Here is a 24,093-nt window from a genome sequence, read left to right on the forward strand (position 1 = left end):
TTCACATGGCAGGAGCACATAGAGTTCACAACTAAAAAACTGAACCATAAAATCAGTCGAAAGTAAATCAGATACCAAATCTCTAATATTAATATACTACGTAAAATTTTACTCCATTGTATATTGCAATATTGCTGTATAGGGATCAGCATGTGGAATTGATAGAATATACATAAAACAGAAGACACTCCTGAGGTTGATTTTCAACCCAGATTATAGAACGTTTTGTAGAGAAGTTTTTCAAGCAAACAAAATATCAACTGTTGTCAGCATGATCGTCTTTGAATTTTGGAAAGAATAAAAGTCCCCTTGAATTGTGATCTGAAAAACATAATTATTATACTCGGAACAATAATATGCTCACAACTAGAAAATATCCCCATTCAAAATATGAATAGTCTTCTGTAGGTATTTGTTTGAAGAAGTATATACGTGGACTGATAAAAAAATAAGGTGAATGTTCAAATTTCGCGGGCTACGTTGGCGCCTTTTTAATTTTTTTATGTTGGTACACTCGTCTCGAACACATGTTCACAGTTTCAGCTATTTAGCATGATTGTTGGTGAGAGGCATAATAATTAGAAGTGTTTTGCATGTTCGGCGATTTTCTGTTTTCGAAAAAATTGATCAAATAATTTGTATAACATTTTGTGCAGAAGATGTACAGAAACACTTGAAATGTTGACAGTGCCCTACGGTGATTGTGAATTTTGCCAAACAAATTTTATAAGTAGGCAATCTTCTCACAGAAGGTCGAGAAGATGTGAATGACGACACTCGCCCTGGACGTCTCAGTACATAACCAACCGATGGAATTGTTGAAAATTGTTATAGAGAATCTTCGAGTTGGAGAAGTTGACGAGGAAACCAAAATCCAATCATCCCAATGGAAGAGCCCAAGAGAGCCAATACCAAAAAAAAGCACGCCAAGTTCGATCAAATGTCAAGGTTTTGCTCATTGTTTTCTTCGATTACCGTGGCGTAGTGCATCAGTTCTTGCCACATGGTCGTATGATCAATAGGGAGTATTCTCGCTTGCGAGAAGCAATACAAAAAAAACGTTCGGTATTGTGGAAAAACAATTCATGGCTTTTGCAACACTATAATGCTCACAACATCTTAATGATGTCTCAGCCACCGTATTCATCAGATTTTATCCCGTTGGACATATAAACTATATAAATCTGTCTTGTCTGTCTATGTCCCAAGTGAATATTATTAAAAGTACTCAATTCACAGGAAATTCATGAATCTATTCATTTGAAACATAGTTGGCACTCTAGAATAAGAGACTCTACATTGCAAAAAAAGATTCCAAAAAATCCATATTTTCTAATAAAATATTATGATTTCATGAAAACGTGTATGCAATCTTTACCAGTGAAGAAATATCTCTTAAAACTGCTGGATCTGCCGTGCTGAGGAAATACTCAGTGAGTATAAAAATATGAAAATTGAGATTTCAGTTTGATATGAATACTTTGAATACACGGAATATAAATTTACAAGAAACATTATAGTATCTTCAGCCATTATTGAAATATAGGTGTATTCATCAGTCACCGTAGAATTTTTAAATACCAGTTTATTGGTGAAATGCATTGTTTACATTGGTTCAAAAGCAGTATTCACAGGCCAGTTAAAAGTCACACAGTATTTGAAAGAAGTGGAAAAGAAAAAAGTAAAACAAAATTAATTGTCCAACAAATATCGCATTGACTGCAGTGGGTATTATAATTTTCACACATCAAATTTATAAGAGACACTTTTCCAAGGTTGGATCTAGTAGAAGGGGTATAGAAAGTGATCTGTCTACGTGTAGAAGCTTGAGGTAACGTTGAAGTTAATTTGATCTAGTAAGGAGGGTGCATCAATGAAACAATGCAAACTTTTGTGTAACATAACAATACTTGATGAAACTCTAGGTTGCTTCAAGGAAGGCAAACCAAATATTTGAAGTAGTGTGGAGTAGTATGTTCCTCTAGTAGGGTACACGCCATCAGTTCTAAATGCAAGAAACTTCAGACAACGCCTTTGCATATTTTCCAAGGTTTCCTTATGTACATTAAGGTGGCCACAGACTAGCATACATGTGCATCATACATGTGTGTCATACAGGCTTGCGCGTTGATGTTTGCCAGTGTGTGGTGAAAAAATCGCAAACATGTACGTCGCACAAGTTTTCCAATTCGACCGGAATGCATGTATGCACAAGTTTGAGCGTGCAAACAAGATTGTCGGTGTGTGGCCAAGTATGAAGCTTAGTGCGCATACATGTCCAGTTCAGTGTCTCACGGTTTTTTTGGGTTGATCAGTTACTGTAATAAACTCTGTCCAGAAATAATCATGTCATCAGATTTAAGATATTTTTCTAAAGCGTTTATGACTGATTTTATAGAGCCATATAAAAGTTTTCCGTGTTTATGGAAAACGAAGAATCGTGATTATAAAGATAGAAACAAAAAAGATAGCGCTTACATGGTTTTGTTAAAAATAATCCAGGAAATTGAACCGAATGCTACAAAAAAAACTGTAACGGCTAAAATAAATAGCATACGCGGCAGTTTCCGAAGAGAAATGAAGAAAATTGAAGAGTCAAAAAGTAACACACTTATGGTATTACGACTTACTCTTATTTACAAATGATCAAGAAATGCCTCGAGAGTCAGTCAGCAATTTGGATTAAAATCGAGAAAATGAGAGTGGAATCGAGCAAGAAGCTGATGATGATAGTGAGGTGAGGAAAATGCAATTTACAATTATTATAATTCCATTTATTACGTCAAACAAAGTAGAAAAACTGTTACAAAATTATTTGAAATTAATGCACCATTCGTTGCTGCCATTCTACAGCACCTTCGTTATTGAAGTAATGGATGTACAATTCTCTGACTTGTTTTGCATCGTTGTTCACCCTTTGGTTTGTTTGTTGTAGTTGACGAAAATCTGTTGCTTGTAAACCCCAATCAATAGTACCCGTGTCCGTATTTTCCTTGTACAAATTATTATCTGGTGCGTATACAATTCCACGTTTTCTTCTTAAATAGTTATGCAAAACACAGGTTGCCATAACAATTCTGTCAATTGCCTGTAAATTAACAGAAATTGCTGTGTGAAATATTCGAAAACGATTGGACAATATGCCGAAGGCATTTTCAACTTTACTTCTTGCTCGCGACAAACGATAATTGAAAATTTTCTTTTCGTTATTCAAATCTTTCCGACTGAACGGTTTCAAAAAATCTTTCCGAAGGGTGAATGCTTCATCAGCAACAAAAACAAAAGGCAACAATTTTTCGCTATTATTATTTGGTTTTTTTGGCGCTGGTAAATATAATTGTTCATCCTTCAGTTTCTTGTAGAAGTTAGTGTACTCTATAACTCCTCCATCATTTATACCAAAATCGCACATAATAAATTCACAATTAGCATTCACTACAGCCACTAATACTAGGCTATGTGTCCCTTTATAATTGAAGTAATATGACCCACTTCGGGCGGAAGGAATAATGTTGACGTGTTTTCCGTCAACATCTCCCACGCAGTTAGGAAAATTACATTTTTGTTCAAAATCGTTTGCGATTTTTCTCCACTCATCTTCTGACGACGGAAACTGTAAAAAAATAACACAGTATTATAATTCTAGCATACGCAAGGAATGGAACATATAGAAGAAGACGTGGAATTACCGATGAATGCACCTGCAAGATGTCTGTCACATTCGTCTGTACCTCGCGATCTTAACCAAAATATAAGTTCTTCATCAACATCAGCAACTAGTAGTGCAGCTACACGTTAAAGTTCAGAAAGAAAACGCCAAACTAAAGTTGATGAAGCCGACGAAGTATTGACTATGGTGGGAGAAAGGCTACGTAACCAAAAGGCCGATGATGCGTTTAACATTTTTGGGAACAATGTTGCAGCAAAGTTACGAACCTTACCAAGACAAACAAGATTATACACCGAAAAACTGATAAATGATTGATTATTTCAAGCCGAGATGGGCAATTTTGATAGACAAACTAAAATTGTTACGTCGGTCAATACGCCTACTAATTCAAACGATACTAACAACTCCTGCCATACTTATTTGCCGCCAAATGAATATCCTCACCCAGCCACTTATCGTCCAGTACAACATCGAGTATACCTAAGTTCACAAAGACCTACAGATACATAACTTCCAATGACTCCAACACCCAACAACACCTATATCAAAATTTAGAAACTAGTTCACCTATGTCTCAGTATAATTCTAATATTTCAACGTTTTATGGAACTTATCAACCAAGTGAGGACAATAATTAATAGAAATATTTTTTGACTGATGCAGTAGATATTTACATAAATATTTTTTACTTAGTTTTGTATTTGAATAAATAGTATTGATTGAGTTTTATACGTTCTACTTATTTTATTACCAACGTTTGTGCTAACACGACTTCTTATATTTTATTTGAGTAATAAGAACAAAATAAAGACGTTGAATTATCAAAAACTACAATAGATGTTTTCTTACCTTCATATATACGGTCTTTAAAACGTCAAATATAGTTTTGCAGGTCTCTGGTATTATTTTTCCCAACGACTGAGGAGAAATTAGCGTTGAAAACTTTAAATCTTCATAATTCCTTCCAGTGGCTAAATAGCGAAGTGTGGCTGTTAATCGCTATGAGGTGATATAGCAGCCCTCAAGATCGTGTCCTGTTTTTCAATTATTGGTTAATAGTGTGATGTAACTTTCTTCATCCATTCTGAGGTAATTCCGCCAATCATCAGGCTCTAGGCGTAACTCTTCTAGGAGATTAATATGAGTATACTTTGAGCGTTTCAAAAGCCATTCTTTCACCCATTTTGTTCTTTTTGTTGGCTGTTGAACTAGTTTCCTTTTCTTTTTGCTTAATAAAGCAGCGTACGCCGCTGCTAACAGAAAGAAGGTGTCATCACCGCTCATCATGCACTTAATAATAATAATAATAATAATAATAAATGTTTTTATTGCTACACAAAAAGCAGTTACAAAGAACAAGGTTGATTGTTGTTATGTAGCAAATGGCATCGTTCGCTCTTCTATCTTCTGAGAAAGATAGAATAGCGCTCTTCCACGCAACCACAAACTAACATGTTTGATAAACTTGTGTGTAAGTGTATGGATAAACTCTGTTGGCGTTCAAAGTACGTCATAAATGTGTGACATACATGTATGACGCACATGTATGCTAGTCTGTGGCCACCATTATAGAGAGGATTCCAAAGCAAAGTAGCATACTCTAACTTGGAGCGAATGAGATATGCGTAAAGTATGGTAAGATGTGTAAAGATGTGTATGGCGGTAATATTGGTGAATGATTTACAGTTGTGTAGAACAAAGCCAAACATTTTTCTAGCCGATGCCGCGCAGTATTGGTGTTGCCAACAAATGTCAACCTGCTGTCGAAAGTCACCACTAGATCTTTGACAGTTTCTTCGCGAAGAAGTATTTCATCCTCGAAAGTCTAAAAATACTCAAAGATATTGACATTACGTGTAAAGGAGCAAACTTTACACTTTTTAACATTTATTGCCAATTTATTGATTTGACTCCAGTTATCTACCAGGTCTAATTAAGACTGGAGATAAGAGCAGCTCTATAAACTTGTGATACACGAAAAGATCTTCAAGTCGTCTGTAAAAAGTAAGTTGCCACACGAAAGCTCGCAGGTGAGATCATTTATGAAGATGAAGAAAAGCAGGGGGTCCTGAATTGGAGCCTTGTGGCACACCGGATGGTGATAAGTATGGTGCAAACGCAAATCCATTATGAAAAACAACATTGGTTCTCTGATCCAAATAAGAGCGTAGAAGTTGAGATAGTGAGGGATTTCAACCCATTTGAGCTATTTTCTCTAGTAAGATGAAGTGACTTATTTTGTCGAAGGTCTTTGCAAAATATGATATATGTAAGAATATACTGTTTCAACTTACTGTCTGCAGATATTATATTTTGAAGTTCCGACAAGATTCAACAGATTGACATATATACTCTCATTGCGAACTCGCTCTCAAAGTTTATTACCTGGACGTTCATAGGCTTGTATTATAGTATCTAAAAGAGCAGAAACAGGATCCATAAATACTGAAACCATACAAAAAGCAGAACCTCAGAAGCTGAAACTTACTAATTTTTCACATCGACAAGTGTTGTAGTACACAGCTTTTTATTGTTAGTTTCAACTACAAGAACTATTAGATATTTCTTCGTTATAAAGTGCAAAACATCGTTTCAGTCATACCTGTAATATCAAAGTTTTTCAATATTAATCCGGTTTGAATGCCGGAATTTTCAGTATAAACAATGAAAAATAATCGAACTAAACACAACATTCATACATTCTGAATAAATAAACCCTTGCAATTTTTTTGAGTCTGCAGAGTTCTATTGAATTTCGAAATTCAACATGTATTTGAGATAATTTAAATATCATCCTTCTTCCACATTATATGATAAAATTGATTTTTATTCATTTTTTCGTTTTCAGCACTGAAGCAAGTAATTTCAGGGTCCCCTTCAGTAAATCTTCAGCATCACTGTGGAAGTTTTGAGATATCTCTTAACAGTGAAACAGATGAAAGAAATCGTTCAATGAATTATGACAATATTTATATTGATAATAGCTGTCCATCCTTGACAGAGAAACCTTCAAATTGTTGCTGCAATAAAGAGATTAGTGGGTAAGTTTTTGTCCATTCAGTCCTCAATAGTTTTCATTTCAAGTCTTTTAGGTGTTGGGTTGAAATAAGAAATATAATATTTCATTAGAAGAATTAACTTTTCAGCAGGGCTGTTCTGCTAATTTTGTAGATCTGCTACCGCGTGTTTTAATTTTCACCGATTCATTCTCTGTTATTTTTCACTGGTATTTAACCGACAGATTTCATCAAATTTTTGTTGTCGGTGTACATTGATGTATTACATATTACATAGAATCTATGAACCAGGTGAATTGAACTACCTATAATGAAAATAAAACAGCGTTTGTTATTTGTCTTTGTGTGGGGTGTTATTTCCCAAAATATAGGAATTTTGTTGATAGTGACAGCATCCTGGCATTTGTCAACTCCATACATCAAAAATAATTTATCGGATTCATTGTATACTATTTTTTGTACCACTGTCAATAAAAGTAACATTTTTAATAGTTGTCAAGTGTATTAAAAGATGATATTTACAAAGTAGCGGGTTGAAAATATTCTTAACACTAGTGTTAAAAGTATTTTCAACACGATTTTTTTCGACCAAATAGCAATAAACAAAACATACTTATTCAATTTTCAAAGAAGTTTTATCATGAACAATGGATATAGATACAATTGAATTCTATTACAAATGTATTATATACATTAATTACATTATTTTTATTTATGATGAGCATCAATATGAAAAGTACCTACAATTAGAACAACTGCTGATATTAATACTTTGCGATGTTGAAGAGCCTTGTTATATATTTGAACTAGCTGGGGTGACAATTTCATGGGCATTAACATTTAATTCTTGAAGTGAAGAGAACGATGCTGTAACGCTGGAGCTTGCTGTTGGGATTATTCTTTCAGCAATGCTTTTTTTATATGGAATAGATTGATCGATGTAACCCTCAGCTACTGTTGTAGACTGCCATCCTCCGTGCTTCTTGATATCCGTTATATTTGCTCCTGATTCTGCTAGCAAAGAAGCAGAAGACCTTCTAAAACAGTGACCATGTATTCTTTTGGTTCCGGGAGGTTCAGAAACTTAGCAATGGTAGAGGGCATTTTTCCAAACGTATTTATACCAACTGGGTTGGCACTGCATTTATGATTTGAGAATTTCAGACAAAAACGTTGATGATTGATAGCAGAAGGGCGTAGTGCAACGTACTTATTAAAATAGTCATTGTTTTTCTCAACAATGCAAAAAGAACGACCTATTTTCGTTTGTGTATTTGAAATTTGAATAATTAATGATTTATACATAAATTTAATGTCTTCTTTTAATAAATGGCACAGCTCTTCATGCCGGCAGGCTCCATATATTCCGAAAATAGTAGCCTCTTTTATCATCAAATATTTTTCATCTGGCGCCTCATTTATAAACCTCTGGACTTATTCAAACGTAAGAGATTTTGATTTTTTGAGCCTATAACTTTCATTTTTCCGCTTTAAGAATGCTATTACCTTGAAATATTTACTTGTATTAACGCCATCTTTAACGAGCGCACTCGACTTGATCATTGAAAACTTGCTCCACAAAGTTGACGTGTTTCATATTTTTGTTTTCTCTTCTAGACAGGCTGAGAAGACGGTTTCGCTAAAATTTCCTTAAGTTTACACCAGCTAAGTAGAATATGCGATGTCGTACTGCTGAGCCGATTTTTTTTGGAACAATTCAATTGAAGTTTTTTTTTGCAGCCTCTTCAATATCGTCAGGAACACACAATTCCTCACTATTGTTCTTCATTATGCAAGACATCAAACACCAGCAGGAACTTTAAATGCGACTGAGCTGTAAACAATACTGTTTGTTGGTAACCAGGTGATTCGGCGTCACCTGACACGGCCACTTCACATCAAATTCGGTAACATGGAAATAGTCAACTGACAAGAGATATCAAAATGTGTTTTCATAGAAATATTAAATGTATCTATTTTATAATGAAAACAGGACAGTTGTACAAAAAACTTTGTATGATATTTGTGTTGAAAGTAAGTTTTATTTTGTTCGTGAAATTGCTCATCTCACTACGCTCATTTCGCAAACTTTTTCACTGATAAAACAAAACCTTACTTTTACCACTCATATCACAAATAGCTATCATTTGACAGTTTTTATGATTAATAGGTGAAATTCATCTAATGAAAACATTAACATGTATCTAGTAGCCATCATTTGGACTAGCTAGAAGTTAGAATGGTAATACCACAACTACCAAAAGTCCCCAAAATAAAAATATGGGACTTTACGAATTTTCAAATCGACGGCTGGCCAGACTGATAAAATTTATTGATATATACCAAATTCTAGACCAAGAAAACCACCAACATGACAATGGTGGATTTGTATCTGAATTTCGGTGAAGGGGGTTATTTCTGAGTTTCCGGGAAGCGGGTAATTTTCAGGAAATCTAGTTCATATATTAGGTTGTTTCAAAGGTTTTATCCGCATTCATGAGTCTTATTTAAACTGTAATATCTCAGTGAATGCTTCTTCAATTTAATCAAAATAAGCGCCATTTCAATCAGTGCACTTTTGCCAACGTTACACAAGTCGATTAATTCCATCAGCATAAAAATTCATGTGATGGGGATTTCAAGAAGTCGACGAGGCTCGTATTTGTCTGGTCCTGATTGGGAAAGATTGAAAAGTTCCTAGTCGATTAGCGACAGATCTGGGAAGTGAGGTGGATGAGGCATAACTTCGACGCTCATTTCGTTTAATTTTTGGACGGTGATTTGTGAAACGTGTGGACGGGCGTTGTCGTGGAGCAATATCAGATTGTTTCTGTTGAACAGTACCGGCTGCTGCTGACTTAATTTTTCGGTACCCACTTTTCGAGCTTTTTGTCCTTCCCAATACGTTTTAAACTACCAAAAGCTGCTTGGGAGCTAACGCCCAGTTCTTCCGCCATTCCACTCACTGTTTGTGATGGGTCATTCTCCACCAACTGAAGTATTCAATTGCAGTGGCTAGTGTATAGTTAAATCAGATATTTCATATCATTTTATATTATTTTATTAGCGTATATTGCTGCTAAAGTTGAGAACCTGTTTTTTTTTGTTTCATTTAATAAATTTTAAAATTTGGCTGCATGTCTGTCTTTGTAATAGGATAAGTTAGGATGAAGATACCTTTAGGATATTTTTTCATTTTGTCAGATTTATACAGTGCGGTCCATATGTATGGAATAAATTCATTTTTCGCGTTATTATGTACTATGTGAAAAAAACCTGAAACAGGTCGATTTTTATTCTGAAATTGACAGTTTACAGTATGAAAATATTATCCCCCTCCAGCACCCCTTCTGAATCACAAGAACCCTTTCAAAAATTTTAAATAGCAAAGGGGGTCGTGTGGCACCTTGTTGGAAAGGGATTGTAGTCCTCTGTTCAGCAATATTTACCTTTACTATTTAAAATTTTCGAGGGGATGCTTATAATTCAGAAGGGGTGCTGGAGGGGGATAATATTTTCATACTGTAAATTGCCAATTTGAGGATAAAAATCGACGTGTTTCAGGTTTTTTCACATAGTACATAGTAACGCTAAAAATGAATTTATTCCATACATATGGACCGCACTGTATGTTCATATGTATGTTATATTTTGTATTTGAAATCTCAGACTGGAATCTTTATTTTCTCTTGGACTGAGAAATAACACCTTCATCTTTTAGTAAGAAAAATTAGGTAAACAAGAAGTACTAAAGTCGTGGCCGATTACTTTGAGGAAAGAATAAACAATGGTAATAGTTGAGGGTAGCAGCTAAGATAACAGTTTAGGTAACAGCTGAGAGGTACTGAAGTGTCTAGAGTTGTAGGGGTCCTGCAACTAATATAAGCGGGTTGAATATTCATTCATTGATCAAAACTGTTAGTAGGTAGAATCTTTATGGAGACATTGCGGCGAGATTGTTCAAATGACGATGATTTATCAATATTCTTCGGAGATCATTTTGGCAGAGAAGAAGTTATACACAGCTGAGTCACGTTTTGCTCATTTGCCAACATCGGTATAAAAAATCTAAAAAGTTACTGTGTTTCCGTTAATCAGCTGTCGCCCCCATACGAACGACAACTCTCAGAAGTTGAGAAACTTGTGCGAACTGAGGGCTAAGAAGGTCTCATCTTTTAGTGTGTGATTCCTAACACGGTTTCAGAATCATCCCAGCTTCAACCAGATAAATTCTCTCGAGAAAAATATCTGGTCGATGCGGAAATCGAACCCACGGCCTTTCGATCGTGAGTCGGGCGCATTACCACCGCGGCCAATTCCACAAGACAATAAAATAATAATATCATCAGAAATTCCAAATATCCCAGGATTGGTAGATCTAGGGATTTGTTTTTATGGAATTATATTTTCGGTGCTAAGTATAGTTGTAGTCACTTCTATAGACTTCTGTAGACTGTAGACTGCAGAATTAGTGAATGGTAGTAAACTGCAAGTGTTGTTTTTTTGTGGTGTTCAACCGACATCCGAAGAATTACTAAAATACCTATAAGAATATTGACAGTATAAAAAATTTTAACAAGCATTTTCACAAATAATCTATGACTTCGCGTTCCTCCACTACTATATTCCAAGATTCAGTTGATTGACTGAATTACTCAATAATGTAATAACTCCACAAGAAGTTCTTTGAAATGTCAGGATTTTCTTTTTCAGGATGCATTTTGACGATGATTACATCTCCTTGAAAATGGACGGCTTTGGCGATGTCGAAACCGACGCTATTATTTCAGAGGATGCTCTTCGTCGAGCAAGAAGGAAAAAGAGACGACGAAGAAAACGGAGAATGAAGAAACGCCTGGCGATGCACCACGCCCATTTGGACTACCCAGTTGATCTTCACGAAACTTACAAAAATTTGACAGAAGAAGAGGTGTCAAGAAGGGCTAAATGGACCATTGTAGCCACTGCTGGACTTTTACTATTCATGTGCCTATTACTGATCGGGATAACGCTCAGGATGGCACCCATCATCGATGAAATAGGTGAAGTTCATGCCATAATTTTTTTTCTCGATAATCTATTTCAGGAAAAAATTGTAATAATCGAATGAAAAATGTTTCATAACTCACTAATTAGCCTAATCCTGTTGGTATTCCATTAATAGTAATAAGAATGCCTTTATTTTCAACAAGGCAAGCAGATATGTTTTTGAGAAGAATACCTATTCATAATAGGTTGAATGTGGAATTATTAAGACTATTTGGTGTATAACTTTTTTATAAAACAAATCATTTAAAAGAACAATTCGTTCAGGCCAGTCTCAACTCCCTACTCAGTAGGTTAATGGACTGACACCTATCAGAAAACAACTACTCCTCTGGCTAATACCACGAAGAGCGATGGATTATATCCGACAGGTGTCAGTGCAGGATTCTTCACTGAAGTTATTCCTACATATGTTATTGGCGATACAACTGCCGCAATAGATTTTCAATTATTGGAACACAGTTGCAGACCGGTTTCGGGCTGTTTGGCCACTCGTCAGTGCAAGGTAGTGTATATCATCAACATAAAGTCGATGATTTCCGATAATTGAAAATCGAATTCCGTCAGAGTATCATTCCTCGAAATAAGCTGAAGCATACAACAAACAATAGGTTTGTCGTCGCCCCATCTGCCGTGAACGAGGTAACCAACTGCATATCCGAAATTTGCCCAATTCCTCACATATAGACATTGGGCATATTTGAAGACTGGCTATAAATCAAATCATCTAAAAGAAGAATTCGTACAGACCAGTCTCAACTGGCCTGTGAAAACCGTTTTCTTGTCACCCATACAGATTTCGAGAATAAAATTGTTGAAACGATCAGACTAACTTTTTAAACCCCCTATAGAAATGGAACCAGATGACGTGCGTGCTTAAAAACCGAACAAGTCTTATAAATCTCAGGTAGATTGATGTAATGATAACATTTATCTTGTCACCCATGAGGATTTCCAGGAAAAAATGTTGAAGCAATCAGACTAACTTTTTAAAACACCTTGTAGAATTGGAACCAGATTATGTGCGTTCATGAAAATCATACAACTATTATAGAATTTCGGTAGTGAAAACCGTTTTCTTGTCACCCATACAGACTTCGAAAAAAAATTGTTGAAACAATCAGACTCATTTTTTGAGATTCCTTGTAGAATTGGAACCAGAAGATGTACGTTCATCAAAATCACACAACTCTTATAGAATCTTGCTAGATAAACATAGTAAAAACTATTTGCAGATTTCCATAAAATAATTGTTGCAACAATCAGACTAACTTTTCAAAACCACTTGTAGAATTGGAACCAGATTATGTGCGTTCATGAAAATCACACAACTCTTATAGAATTTCGGTAGTGAAAACCATTTTCTTGTCACCCATACAGACTTCAAAAAAAATTGTTGAAACAATCAAACTCATTTTTTGAGATTCCTTGTAGAATTGGAACCAGAAGATGTGCGTTCATCAAAATCACACAACTCTTATAGAATCTTGCTAGATAAACATAGTAAAAACCATTTGCAGATTTTCATTAAATAGTTGTTGCAACAATCAGAATAACTTTTCAAAACCTCTTGTAGAATTGGAACCAGATTATGTGCGTTCATGAAAATCACACAACTCTTATAGAATTTCGGCAGTGAAAACCATTTTCTTGTCACCTATACAGACTTCGAAAAAAAATTGTTGAAACAATCAAACTCATTTTTTGAGATTCCTTGTAGAATTGGAACCAGAAGATGTGCGTTCATCAAAATCACACAACTCTTATAGAATCTTGCTAAATAAACATAGTAAAAACCATTTGCAGATTTTCATAAAATAGTTTTTGCAACAATCAGAATAACTGTTCAAAACCTCTTGTAGAATTGGAACCAGACGATGTGCGTGCATGAAAATCGAACAAGTCTTATCGAATGTTGGGTTGATTGACGTGGTGACAACCGTTTTCTTGTCACACATACATATTTTGAGAATAAAATTGTTGAAACAATCAGGCTAATTCTTTTAAAACCCTTGTAGAATTGGAACTAAATGATGTGCGTTCATGAAAATAACACAACTGTCTTAGAATCATGGGTAAATTGACGTAGTGAAAACGGATTTCTTGTCACCCAAACAGATTTCAAGAAAAAAATTGTTGAAACAATCAGAACCAATTTCCGAAACCCTTTGTAGAATTGGAACCAGATTATTTGCGTTCATGAAAATCACAAAACTCTTATAGATTTTCGGGTATATCAACATAGTGAAAACCATTTTCTTGTCACCCATACAGATTTCGAAAAAAAATTTTTGAAAAAATCAGACTAATTTTTTGAGATTCCTTGTAGACTTGGAACCAGATGATGTGCGTTCATCAAATCACACAACTCCTGTAGAATCTTGCTAGATAAACACAGTAAAAACCATTTGCTCGTTACCCATACATATTTTCATAAAAAAAATTGTTGCAACAATCAGACTAACTTTTAAACACCCCTTGTAGAATTAGAACCAGAAGATGTGCGTGCATGAAAATCGAACATGTCTTATGGAATGTTGGGTAGATTGACGTAGTCGGAACCGTTTTCTTGTCACATATACAGATTTTGAGAATTAATTTGTTGAAACAATCAGGCTAACTTTTTAAAACCCCTTGTAGAATTGGAACCAGATGATGTGCGTTCATGAAAATGACATAACTGAATAACTTTAAAAAAAGTCAGTCCGATCGTTTCAACAATTTTATTCTCGAAATCGGTATAGGTGACAAGAAAACGGTTTTCATTATGTTGATCTACCCAAGATTCTATAACAGTTGTGTGATTTTCATGAAGGCACATCTTCTGGTTGGAATTCTACAAGAGGTTTCAAAAAGTTAGTCTGATTGTTGCAACAATTTTTTATGAAAATCTGTATGGGTGACAAGAAAACGGTTTCACTATGTTGATCTACACAAGATTCTATGAGAGTTGTGTGTTTTTCATAAACGCACATCATCTGGTTCCAATTCTACAAGGTGATTCAAAAAGTGAGTCTGATCGTTACAACATTTTTTCTTGGAAATCTTTATGGGTGACAAGATTACTGTTATCACTACGTCAATCTACCCGAAATTCTATAATACTTGTTCGATTTTTATGCACGCACATCATCTGGTTCCAATTCAACAAGGGGTTTAAAAAAGTCAGTCTGATCGCTTCAACAATTTTATTCTCGAAATCTGTATGGGTGACAAGAAAACAGTTTTCACTATGTTGATCTACCCAAGATTCTATAAGAGTTGTGTTATTTTCATGAACGCACATGTCCTGGTTCCAATCCTACAAGGGGTTTCAAAAAGTTAGTCTGATTGTTGCAACAAATTTTTATGGAAATCTGTATGGGTGACAAGAAAACGGTTTTCATTATAGTGATCTACTCAAGATTTTAAAGGAGTTGTGTGATTTCCATGAACGCACATTATCTGGTTCCAATTCTACAAGGTGATTCAAAAAGTGAGTCTGATTGTTACAATATTTTTTCCTGGAAATCTGTATGGGTGACAAGATAACTGCTATCACTATGTTAATCTACCCGAGATTTCAAAAGACTTGTTCGATTTTTATAGACGCACATTATCTGGTTCCAATTCTACAAGGGGTTTCAAAAAGTTAGTCTTATTGTTGCAACGATTTTTTATGGAAATCTGTATGGGTGACAAGAAAACGTTTTTTACTATGTTGATCTATCCAAAATCCTTCAAGAGTTTTGTGATGTACATGAACGCACATCTCCTGGTTACCGGATATAATAATGTCAGGACGAACAATTCCGCTTTCTTCTTCTTCTCAAAACTTGGAACACTGTTCCGAACCAGAAAACTGTACAAACCTCAGCAACTTTCGATGCTTTATAAAGATCAGATCAGACCTTCTTTGGAGTATTGTTCACATGTATGGAGCCCCGCCCTTAAGCATACCTTGAAGATGATAGATTCCATCCAAAAAAGAGTCATCCACCTGATTGGAGACACAAACATCACTTGCAATATTGATAGTCTGGAACATCGAAAAAAGGTTGGAGATTTCACTTTGTCTTATAGACATTTTCACGGGAGGTGTTCAAGTGACCTGGCACATTTGAATACACCAAGAGTGAAATACGCGACGGGCTGTTCATCGTTCTGAGGTTCAACTCAGTACACTTTGAACTTCACTGTTTAGTAACTCTTTCATTTGGAGAACTGCGTTAATGTGAAATGAACTTCCTGAGAACGTTTTTCCAAATGGATTTAATCTTTAGCGATTCAAATCCAATGTGAATCGCTACTTTCGCACAGGCACCGCTCTTAGAGCGCCTTAAGGATTTTCTTGTAGTGCTTGTGTTTAATCCTTAAAAAAACATCAGATAAAGGATAAAAATCCTTAATGTATACAAGTAACACTGTATTGTGAGGTTTTTAAAGAACATGTTTCACGTACACCCAAGTCAACTTGGCAAGTTGACTTGGGTGTCACACCAATAGGTGGTTCCACTTATGTCTCGCTTGCGTTTACGCAGTTATTTCTATTAAGTATTTTTCTTGGTATTTTACATTTTGTCTTCAATCGAGGACCGCCTGCCCGGTACTGACGATGCCCAATAGGCTGAAACAGCTTTCTACCGGTGGCTCTTGAATTGAAATCAATATGGGAATGATCAGAATGATACTTATTTATTTATCTTTTGATTTTCATGGAATTATTTTCCAGCAGCTTCACTGCATTAACCTTTCCCGATTTCATATCATTTCTAGAAACATGTGGATTCGTTTTTTCGATGACATTCTAGGTTAGCTTCCCAAATTTCTGCCACCGCAGTTGTCGGTTGATTGGTTAAACCACCAACACTGACATAAAAACTTGGCAAGTTGACTTGGGTGTCACACCAATAGGTGGTTCCACTTATGTCTGGCTTGCGTTTACGCAGTTATTTCTATGAAGTACTTTTCTTGGTTTTTCACATTTTGTCTTCAATCGAGGACCGCCTGCCCGGTACCGACGATGCGCAATAGGCTGAAATAGCTGTCTACCGGTGGCTCTTAAACTAAAATCAATATGGGAATGATGAGAATGGTACTTATTTACTTACCTTTATATATATATATATATATATATATATATATATATATATATATATAATATATATATATATATATATATATATATATATATATATATATATATATATATATATATATATATATATATATATATATATATATATATATATATATATATATATATATATATATATATATATATATATATATATATATATATATATATATATATTAATATCGGACATAGCACTCATGAAAGTGGCAAACCATAGACACGTGTTTCGGGCTTTTGGCCCATCATCAGTATGGTGCAGCCAAGTGTAAGGATGGGCAACACTTGGTTACCAAAAGATAGAAATACAAATGCACGGAGCCACCAACAGGAGCCAACCGCACATTTGTGGTTTCAGTTGATAGATCTTGTGTTCACGAAAAAACTATCAAAATCACCACGGAGGCAGCTATAGCTACCTGCGTGACATACGGGTCCAAGAAATTATACAAATATGAAAGTTATTGAGTGTCCGATATTAACTTCTGTTTCTATATCAAGACACTCAATAACTTTCATATTTGTATAATTTCCAGGACCCGTATGTCACGCAGGTAGCTATAGCTTGAGAACCTTATAATTATTAAGTTACTCTGGTCCTGTTATATACTTTCCGTTTTACCCCTAATGATATAAACATGATATGTGAGGGATATCATAGGTAAGAATGATTCCAGGTATGATTTCGACATGATCCGTGTTGTATCTTCTTGGCGAATACAGGGTGTCCACAGGCTTGCAATATTTATTCCCTAATGTATCCCTAATAGGTATTGCACATTTTGTGCTAATGAGATCACCAGGACATTTTGAAGATGACCTAGGAAGTCGAAAAATGTAACATTTTTTTGTGCAGTGACGCGATTGGGATACCCACCGACATCTCAAGGAATATTTGATCTGGAAGCAGTGGAGGGAAGACGAGTTTCTTCATGAAAACTGTCATTGCCACCACTGATTATTCCATTCATTTCCAGAAGTCTTCAAATGTTGCATTCACGCTTGGCCAGGCACACTGATAAAATTTATGGAGATCTGAAAGTGCTGTCTAATCTATGATCATGGTTTCAACTTATTTAGGATCACTAGCCTCTTTGGGGTAGTGGTCTATAAAATATGTACTTCATAGAGAGAACAGTGGTTACCTATAATTTTGGAACAAAGTACACCAACATTTAATGAACAGATTTGTTGAATGATGTCTAGGAAATGAAAGATCTACCAATTCAAGTTGACAGAGGTGGATCCTGGCCTAATAGCTTATAAATTCACTATCTTTAACGTTCGTTCATCAATACATATGTTGCGATGAATTTCTTACTACATGAATATGTTGTGAAAGATAATCACATCAATAGACACATTTAGACCTTCGAGCCACATTCAAAGGTATTCTTATTCGTCCACTTTTATATTTCGCTTTATGGTTTTTGATTTAAGATGAAGATATCTTGGAATCCTAGTCATATAATATTCAAAGATCTGATTATAAAACCAACTAACTACATTAATGAATTGTTGGTTGTCCACTTCCAAGTCATTCAAATTTCTACGAGTCGTTCCATTTGATATGCAGGGTTTGAGGGACAGCTCCAGTTTCTGAAGCTGATTCCTAGTCATACTTTATAGGATAAAATATATTAACTGAGTCACCCATTACTATGAAACTTGCTAACTTTGATAGTACTAATACAAGATATCTTTTGGTGTAATTAGATTCGTGATTCCAGCGGCACCACAGAGGGCTACCTAACTGATTTTTAAGACAAAAAATTATTTTCAAGCAATGATTTTTTTTCAAGTTTTATACGTAGGTCTCCACTGCACCACGCGAGGGTTTATTGTGGCTAACTCCTATTCAAACTCGACCAAATAAATTGAGCTTACGAGCCTGAATTTCCTTGTGAACAAAAACCCCCTCCATAGTTTTAGACCATGGTACATTTTTCTCAATCTAATGAGGAATCATCCTAGATTTGATAAAGAGCTGAAGAACCTCATCCTGGATGTGATAAAGAGTTGGAGAACTGAGAAGCTCCAGAACTTGATCCGTCACACGTCAAAGATGGTAGACGTCCATCTTGTTCAAGTTTTTGGATACTTCATGGTAACATATCACCACCTGCGTACACTACTGACAGAGAACGCATTAGGATAGAAAAGGATGAAATCTACCGTGTTACTTGGTGCGCCTATTTGAGTTTTAGAGTGGCCTGAGAATACATTCCTCGCCGCAAATAGCAATAAGGGTTGATGGTTTTTTTAATTGATGGTCAATTATTAGTTCAGTATGATAATGCGATATTAAGGTAATTCAAATTCAAATTCTGAAAATGTAATTTATTTTTGGGTTGAAGATTAAATTTCAAAATAAAAATTTCTTGGGAAATATATTTATTAAGATGAATGAGCCCAAATAAAAAGATAATTAAAGTTATAATAAAGAAATTACGAAGGTTAAACTCCAGGTAGATCGGAATCGCTTGTAGAGTTATCACTATCCTCACTAGTACTATCGTTGTCACTATCACCTTGAACATTCATAATAATTTTGTCTATTACAAAATCAAGAGCAAGTTCCTTTGAAGCATAAAATTCTTCAAAACGTTCGGATCGTGTTCGGAACGTGTTTCCAACTGCTCTTGAGAAAACGAAGTGAAGAATTCGTTAGATAAACTTTCAACTTATTCGAATTTGGAACCCTCATTTTTATCAGCCACATATTGTTTCAGTGATGCCCATAATAATTCTATTGGGTTCAAATCTGGATGATGAGGAGGCAATCTGAGTACATTATGTCCATGATTTTCCATAATCCTATCAATTTCATACAACTTGAATCGTGGATTATGGATTTTAATAACGAAATAGAGATACATTTTTAGCATATCATCTGTGAAATGAATGTTCCGTCATCTTAACTTCTCTCATCTCATCTTATCTCGAGAACATGTTTGCGCACTTTTCATACTGAACATGTGGTATGGGGCATTGTCTATAACCAAAACACTTGGAAATGAACATTTCTTGAAACCAATTTTTGTAATTGTCGTAATTCATTTCGCTATGATAGTCGCCCGATTTTCTGTTGAATTTGAATTTTAGATATGCATTTTTCAAAAATCCATTTTCTCCTCCTGTATTCAAAATTATGAGCCTCTTCCCATTTGAAATTGGTGCAAACAACCCTTCATTCAACTCATCATTCCAACTCTTTTCATGTATATGTGAAGCATGGATATGTGGTTCATCCATATAAATTATAATTATTGTTCGACTTTCTTTACGCTATGTCTTCAAGTCTCTGAGAAAATTTCTTCGCAGCCGCTGAATCGCCGGTTTTTCCGTGAGCAATTTTTCATTTTTTTTTTTCGTTTCCCTCCATCTGAATCCTATTTCTCTCATCACTTTACTCAGAGGCTCATTAAAACCCTTGTCACCATTTTCGTCAACGTATTTTTTATGTGTGCGGCGTAAGGTGGGAATTTTTTCTCAGTAATGTAGTAAATGATTATATATCGAAGAAGAAGGCCCTTGGCGTTGAAAAAAAAGATGACTCACAATTTTTATTTGTTTCCATTTCACGAGCTATTGTTTTAATGCTACACAAACTTACACCCACTGCTTGTGCAAAACACTTTTGAACTTGTTTCAGGCCCATGCTTATGCCATTATCAGCTCCTTGTTGCATGATAAAAAAGCACATTAGCTTCTGTCGCTTGATCACACAAAACTTTTCGTTTCCATTTCGATTCTAATGCCAGTTTTTTAGAGCACAGACTTTTGTCGCGTACCATGCTTTACCGAAGTGGACGCTACAAGATTGGCGTTGATTCTGAGCTCCGATCGTATTTAAGATTTTTCTACCACGCGAATCTTAGGATAGGTGCTAAGCCGAGACTTTGAAGTCGCTTCCTATATTTGACAAGATGTAATCATATATTTTCATTTTCGGAACCAAATCTCAAAGATAAGTAATGAAGAAAAAAAAATTATAAAAAGAAACATTGTTTCACTTCAAACTGTGATCAACAGCAAGGTTATCCAGGTTGTCCCCTTACAAAAACGCCATCAATGGGATCGACATAACACTCAATTTACGAATATCAAAGATAAACACGGATTATTAAGGCGATCTCCCACATTGTCTACTGAACTAGATTCATTCATCCTCTGTCTTTTACTGCAGCTTACACTGTAAGGCAACTAGTTGTAACCTCATCATAGAGACAGAGTATTATTTCCAACACCAGATAGTGCTGTAAGTTGAGTCTTTGGTCTATCCCGTGAGTATAATCTTCATAAGGGAACATATCATCGCCTTTATCACAGATTAACCTTTATTAACTCAGGCTTGTGCTTTGAGGACAGATGCGTCCTGCAATGCATTCTTGATTCAGCACCACAGATGAAACCTTTGGCGGGTTGAAAGAGCGCTTTCTGGTGTTGGGTTACAAATGATTCGTTTTTTTTCTCGATGGTTATAACTAGAAACCTTCCTGCGAAAGTTTCAGAGAATGACAGAGGACCAATCTCGTCGGCGATTCATGTTGAAATTTAGCTTTATAACTGACCGCCTTTGGGAGACTCATTTATCTTTGACATTTATAGATTGAGTTTTCTGATGATCCCATAAACAGGGTCTTCGTAAAATGAGATGTCATCGCCCTCACTTAGCTAGTCCTTAATGGATAGGTGAATCAAGAAATGCAGGTGTGCTTCAGCGTAGCACCGCTGATGAAACAGTGGGTCAAAACCGTGCTATCTGGTGTTGGACCACGAATGTTATGTATTTGGGCTCTGGTTTCAAGTAGTTGTTGTTCCACTAGAAACAATTGAATGAGGTCACGTTTAGATGTTCGGGTGAGTCACTTTATGTTTTCACTTTATGTTGACGTTTGGGACACCCTGTATACTTTTTGTAGAACTTGTTGTGGGTAGTACTCAACGTGTTAATAATTCTCAAATAGTTTGTTCCCTTCGAAAACACTTTCGTGTAAGCACCATGATCTGTTACCTTTCAAAACGTTCATTTAAAAATATACACACGAGTGTTCCAAGATATGAATTTGCCGTATCAAATTCCTTACATACGTTTTTGAAAAAACATGTGTATGAGATTTAGAAAAAAGGGTATTGAATTCGAATATGCAGATATTAACTCTTTCTTTTTTATAATTTTAGCATATATCGTGTATGTAAACTCAACTCATTGACAAAAGAACTCTCGTATCACGAAATTAACTTCATTTCCAATGAACGTCAGAGCAGATTTGTTTATGGCTTAGGTAAACTCTGCCTTATTTTCTATTTATACCTCCTGGTTGGATTCAATAACAATTTACTCCAGTTAAAATTGAACGCTCTCACTGAATCTAATGAACCTATACAGTTCACTTCAGCTATAATGTACCTCGCCGTCGACAAGAAAAGTGATACGTCCATTTTCTTGAAAATCCCCGAAAATGACGGAAACTCCAGTTCACGATCGAGTTCATTTTCCTTCAGGGAAGAGCCGCAGAAACTCAGGAGGACAGTGTCGCTCGAAGACATTCTCTACCGAAGATGCCGGAGGGAGCAGATTTTCGTGAGGAGTGACAAAACAAGGCGAAGCGCCCCCAATCCGAGAAAACATACTCGACGACGGGCAACCAGTCTATCTTCCAGCAGTTTTAAGAAGAAATCTAACTACCACTTCAGGTATGAGAATGATATATTCAGGAGAAGCTCCAGGATAAGCCACAGTAGCTCGAGGAAAAGTTCTCTAAGATCGAGGAGCTATCAGGATGCAAGCTTCGCGAAGGAGGAATTACTGACCAAGGAAGATTTGCTGGAGTATCGAAAAAGAAGGAAAACCATAATAGTTATCGTGGGAACGTTTTGTCTATTAGCGTTCATCAGTATTTTGTTTGTTATCGTCACACTGACTCATAGATCAACAACAATCGTGAGAGGGAGTAACTTCACGCTGAATGTTACGCATTATACATTTTCTGCCGACCCTAATATTTTGTGTAGAGAAGGGCGTTTAGAACTTTGGTAAGTGAAAAAATTATCTGATATATGTTCCTCACTCTTTTTATGGATTCACGACTAATGAATGAGTCTTTTTTTTCTGGATTTATTCATTATCAAATTGTATACAGAGCAAAAAACCTATAAGAATTGGTTGTAAAAATATTGTATTGTAAAATAAAATATAATATATTATAATAATTATATAATATAGTTATAATTTTCTCAAATATTATTTTTATTTTCGACAATAACTATGATATAATATGATTCAAAATAATATAATATAATTGAAACATAATGACTGGGACCAAAGAAAAAAATTTAAAAATTAAAAATTCCAACTTAAAACTCTCCAAAAAGATAATAATGAGGATAACAGAGTTTATTTACAATACACAAGAAAAAACATTGAAATGAAGTCTTTTGTGCATAACCTTTTTGTAAATGTTGACTTTCGTTTATATGTTTCATCGTTTTCCCTCCACTGACAGTATGTCTTAGTGGAACCTTTTTCCTTGTTCGTCACTGACAGCACTCAAATTTTCTGGGAAAAAACTCAAATGGATTTTGAAAGAAATGCGACATCCCATTCTGCAGTAGTTTTCAGGTTGTTCATCTACAAGTGTTTCGTAATTTTCTACTTCCTTGCTCCCTAAAAACTCCGAAACAATCCTTTCGAAAGAACTCCACGCAGCTTATTCAACATTACTTAACTTTTGATCAAACTGTTAATCACTTGGTAGTTTTCTAATTTGTGATCCAACAACTATACCTTCCCTGAGCTTTGCATCACTTAATTTTAGAAAAACGTGTTTAAGATATTTAAACGAATCAGCTTTTTTGTCTAATGCTTTTACAAAATTTTTCATTAACCCCGGTTTAATGTGTAATGGAGGTAACAAAACGTTTTTGGGATTAACGAGAGGTATATTTTTCACGTTAGCTTGACCTGGAATATATTTATCTCTCGGAGGCCATTCTTTTACTTGATAATGGCTCTGTGTTGCCCAAAGGCGAAGAAAACAGCAAAACTTCGTAAATCCGCCCTGAAGACCTAGTAATAGTTCTAAGACTTTAAAGTCACCACATATTTGCCACTTATACGCAATTATAACTTATATTGTATTTAGAATAAGTGATATACTTTCGTGTGTTTCCTTCATGGCAACTGCATGTGCAAGAGGAATAGATGGTCTTTTGTTACCATTATGGAGCAGAACGGCTTTTAA

General features: G+C 35.3%; 2 protein-coding genes across 2 annotated transcripts in view; one reads left to right on the plus strand and one right to left on the minus strand.

Moving 5' to 3' along the window:
- LOC111507925 (uncharacterized) overlaps window positions 1-24,093 on the plus strand; it is a 47,940-nt gene that overhangs the window by 15,298 nt on the left and 8,549 nt on the right. The window contains exons 3-4 of the mRNA XM_023163309.2: window positions 6,519-6,711; window positions 11,401-11,729. Of these exons, the coding sequence (XP_023019077.2) occupies window positions 6,519-6,711; window positions 11,401-11,729 (522 nt within the window). The remainder of the gene's footprint in view (window positions 1-6,518; window positions 6,712-11,400; window positions 11,730-24,093) is intronic.
- On the minus strand, window positions 2,773-4,977 carry LOC141481390 (uncharacterized). The gene is made up of 2 exons (XM_074172823.1): window positions 4,520-4,977; window positions 2,773-3,613 (listed from the first exon to the last, which is right to left on the minus strand). The coding sequence occupies exons 1-2, from the start codon at window positions 4,523-4,525 to the stop codon at window positions 2,822-2,824; spliced, it is 798 nt and encodes a 265-aa protein (XP_074028924.1). The 5' UTR covers window positions 4,526-4,977; the 3' UTR covers window positions 2,773-2,821.

This window comes from Leptinotarsa decemlineata, unplaced genomic scaffold (genome assembly GCF_025532065.1).
Source record: "Leptinotarsa decemlineata unplaced genomic scaffold, Ldec_3_MD MMD2_tig00000199_RagTag_RagTag, whole genome shotgun sequence".
Lineage (NCBI taxonomy): Eukaryota > Metazoa > Arthropoda > Insecta > Coleoptera > Chrysomelidae > Leptinotarsa > Leptinotarsa decemlineata.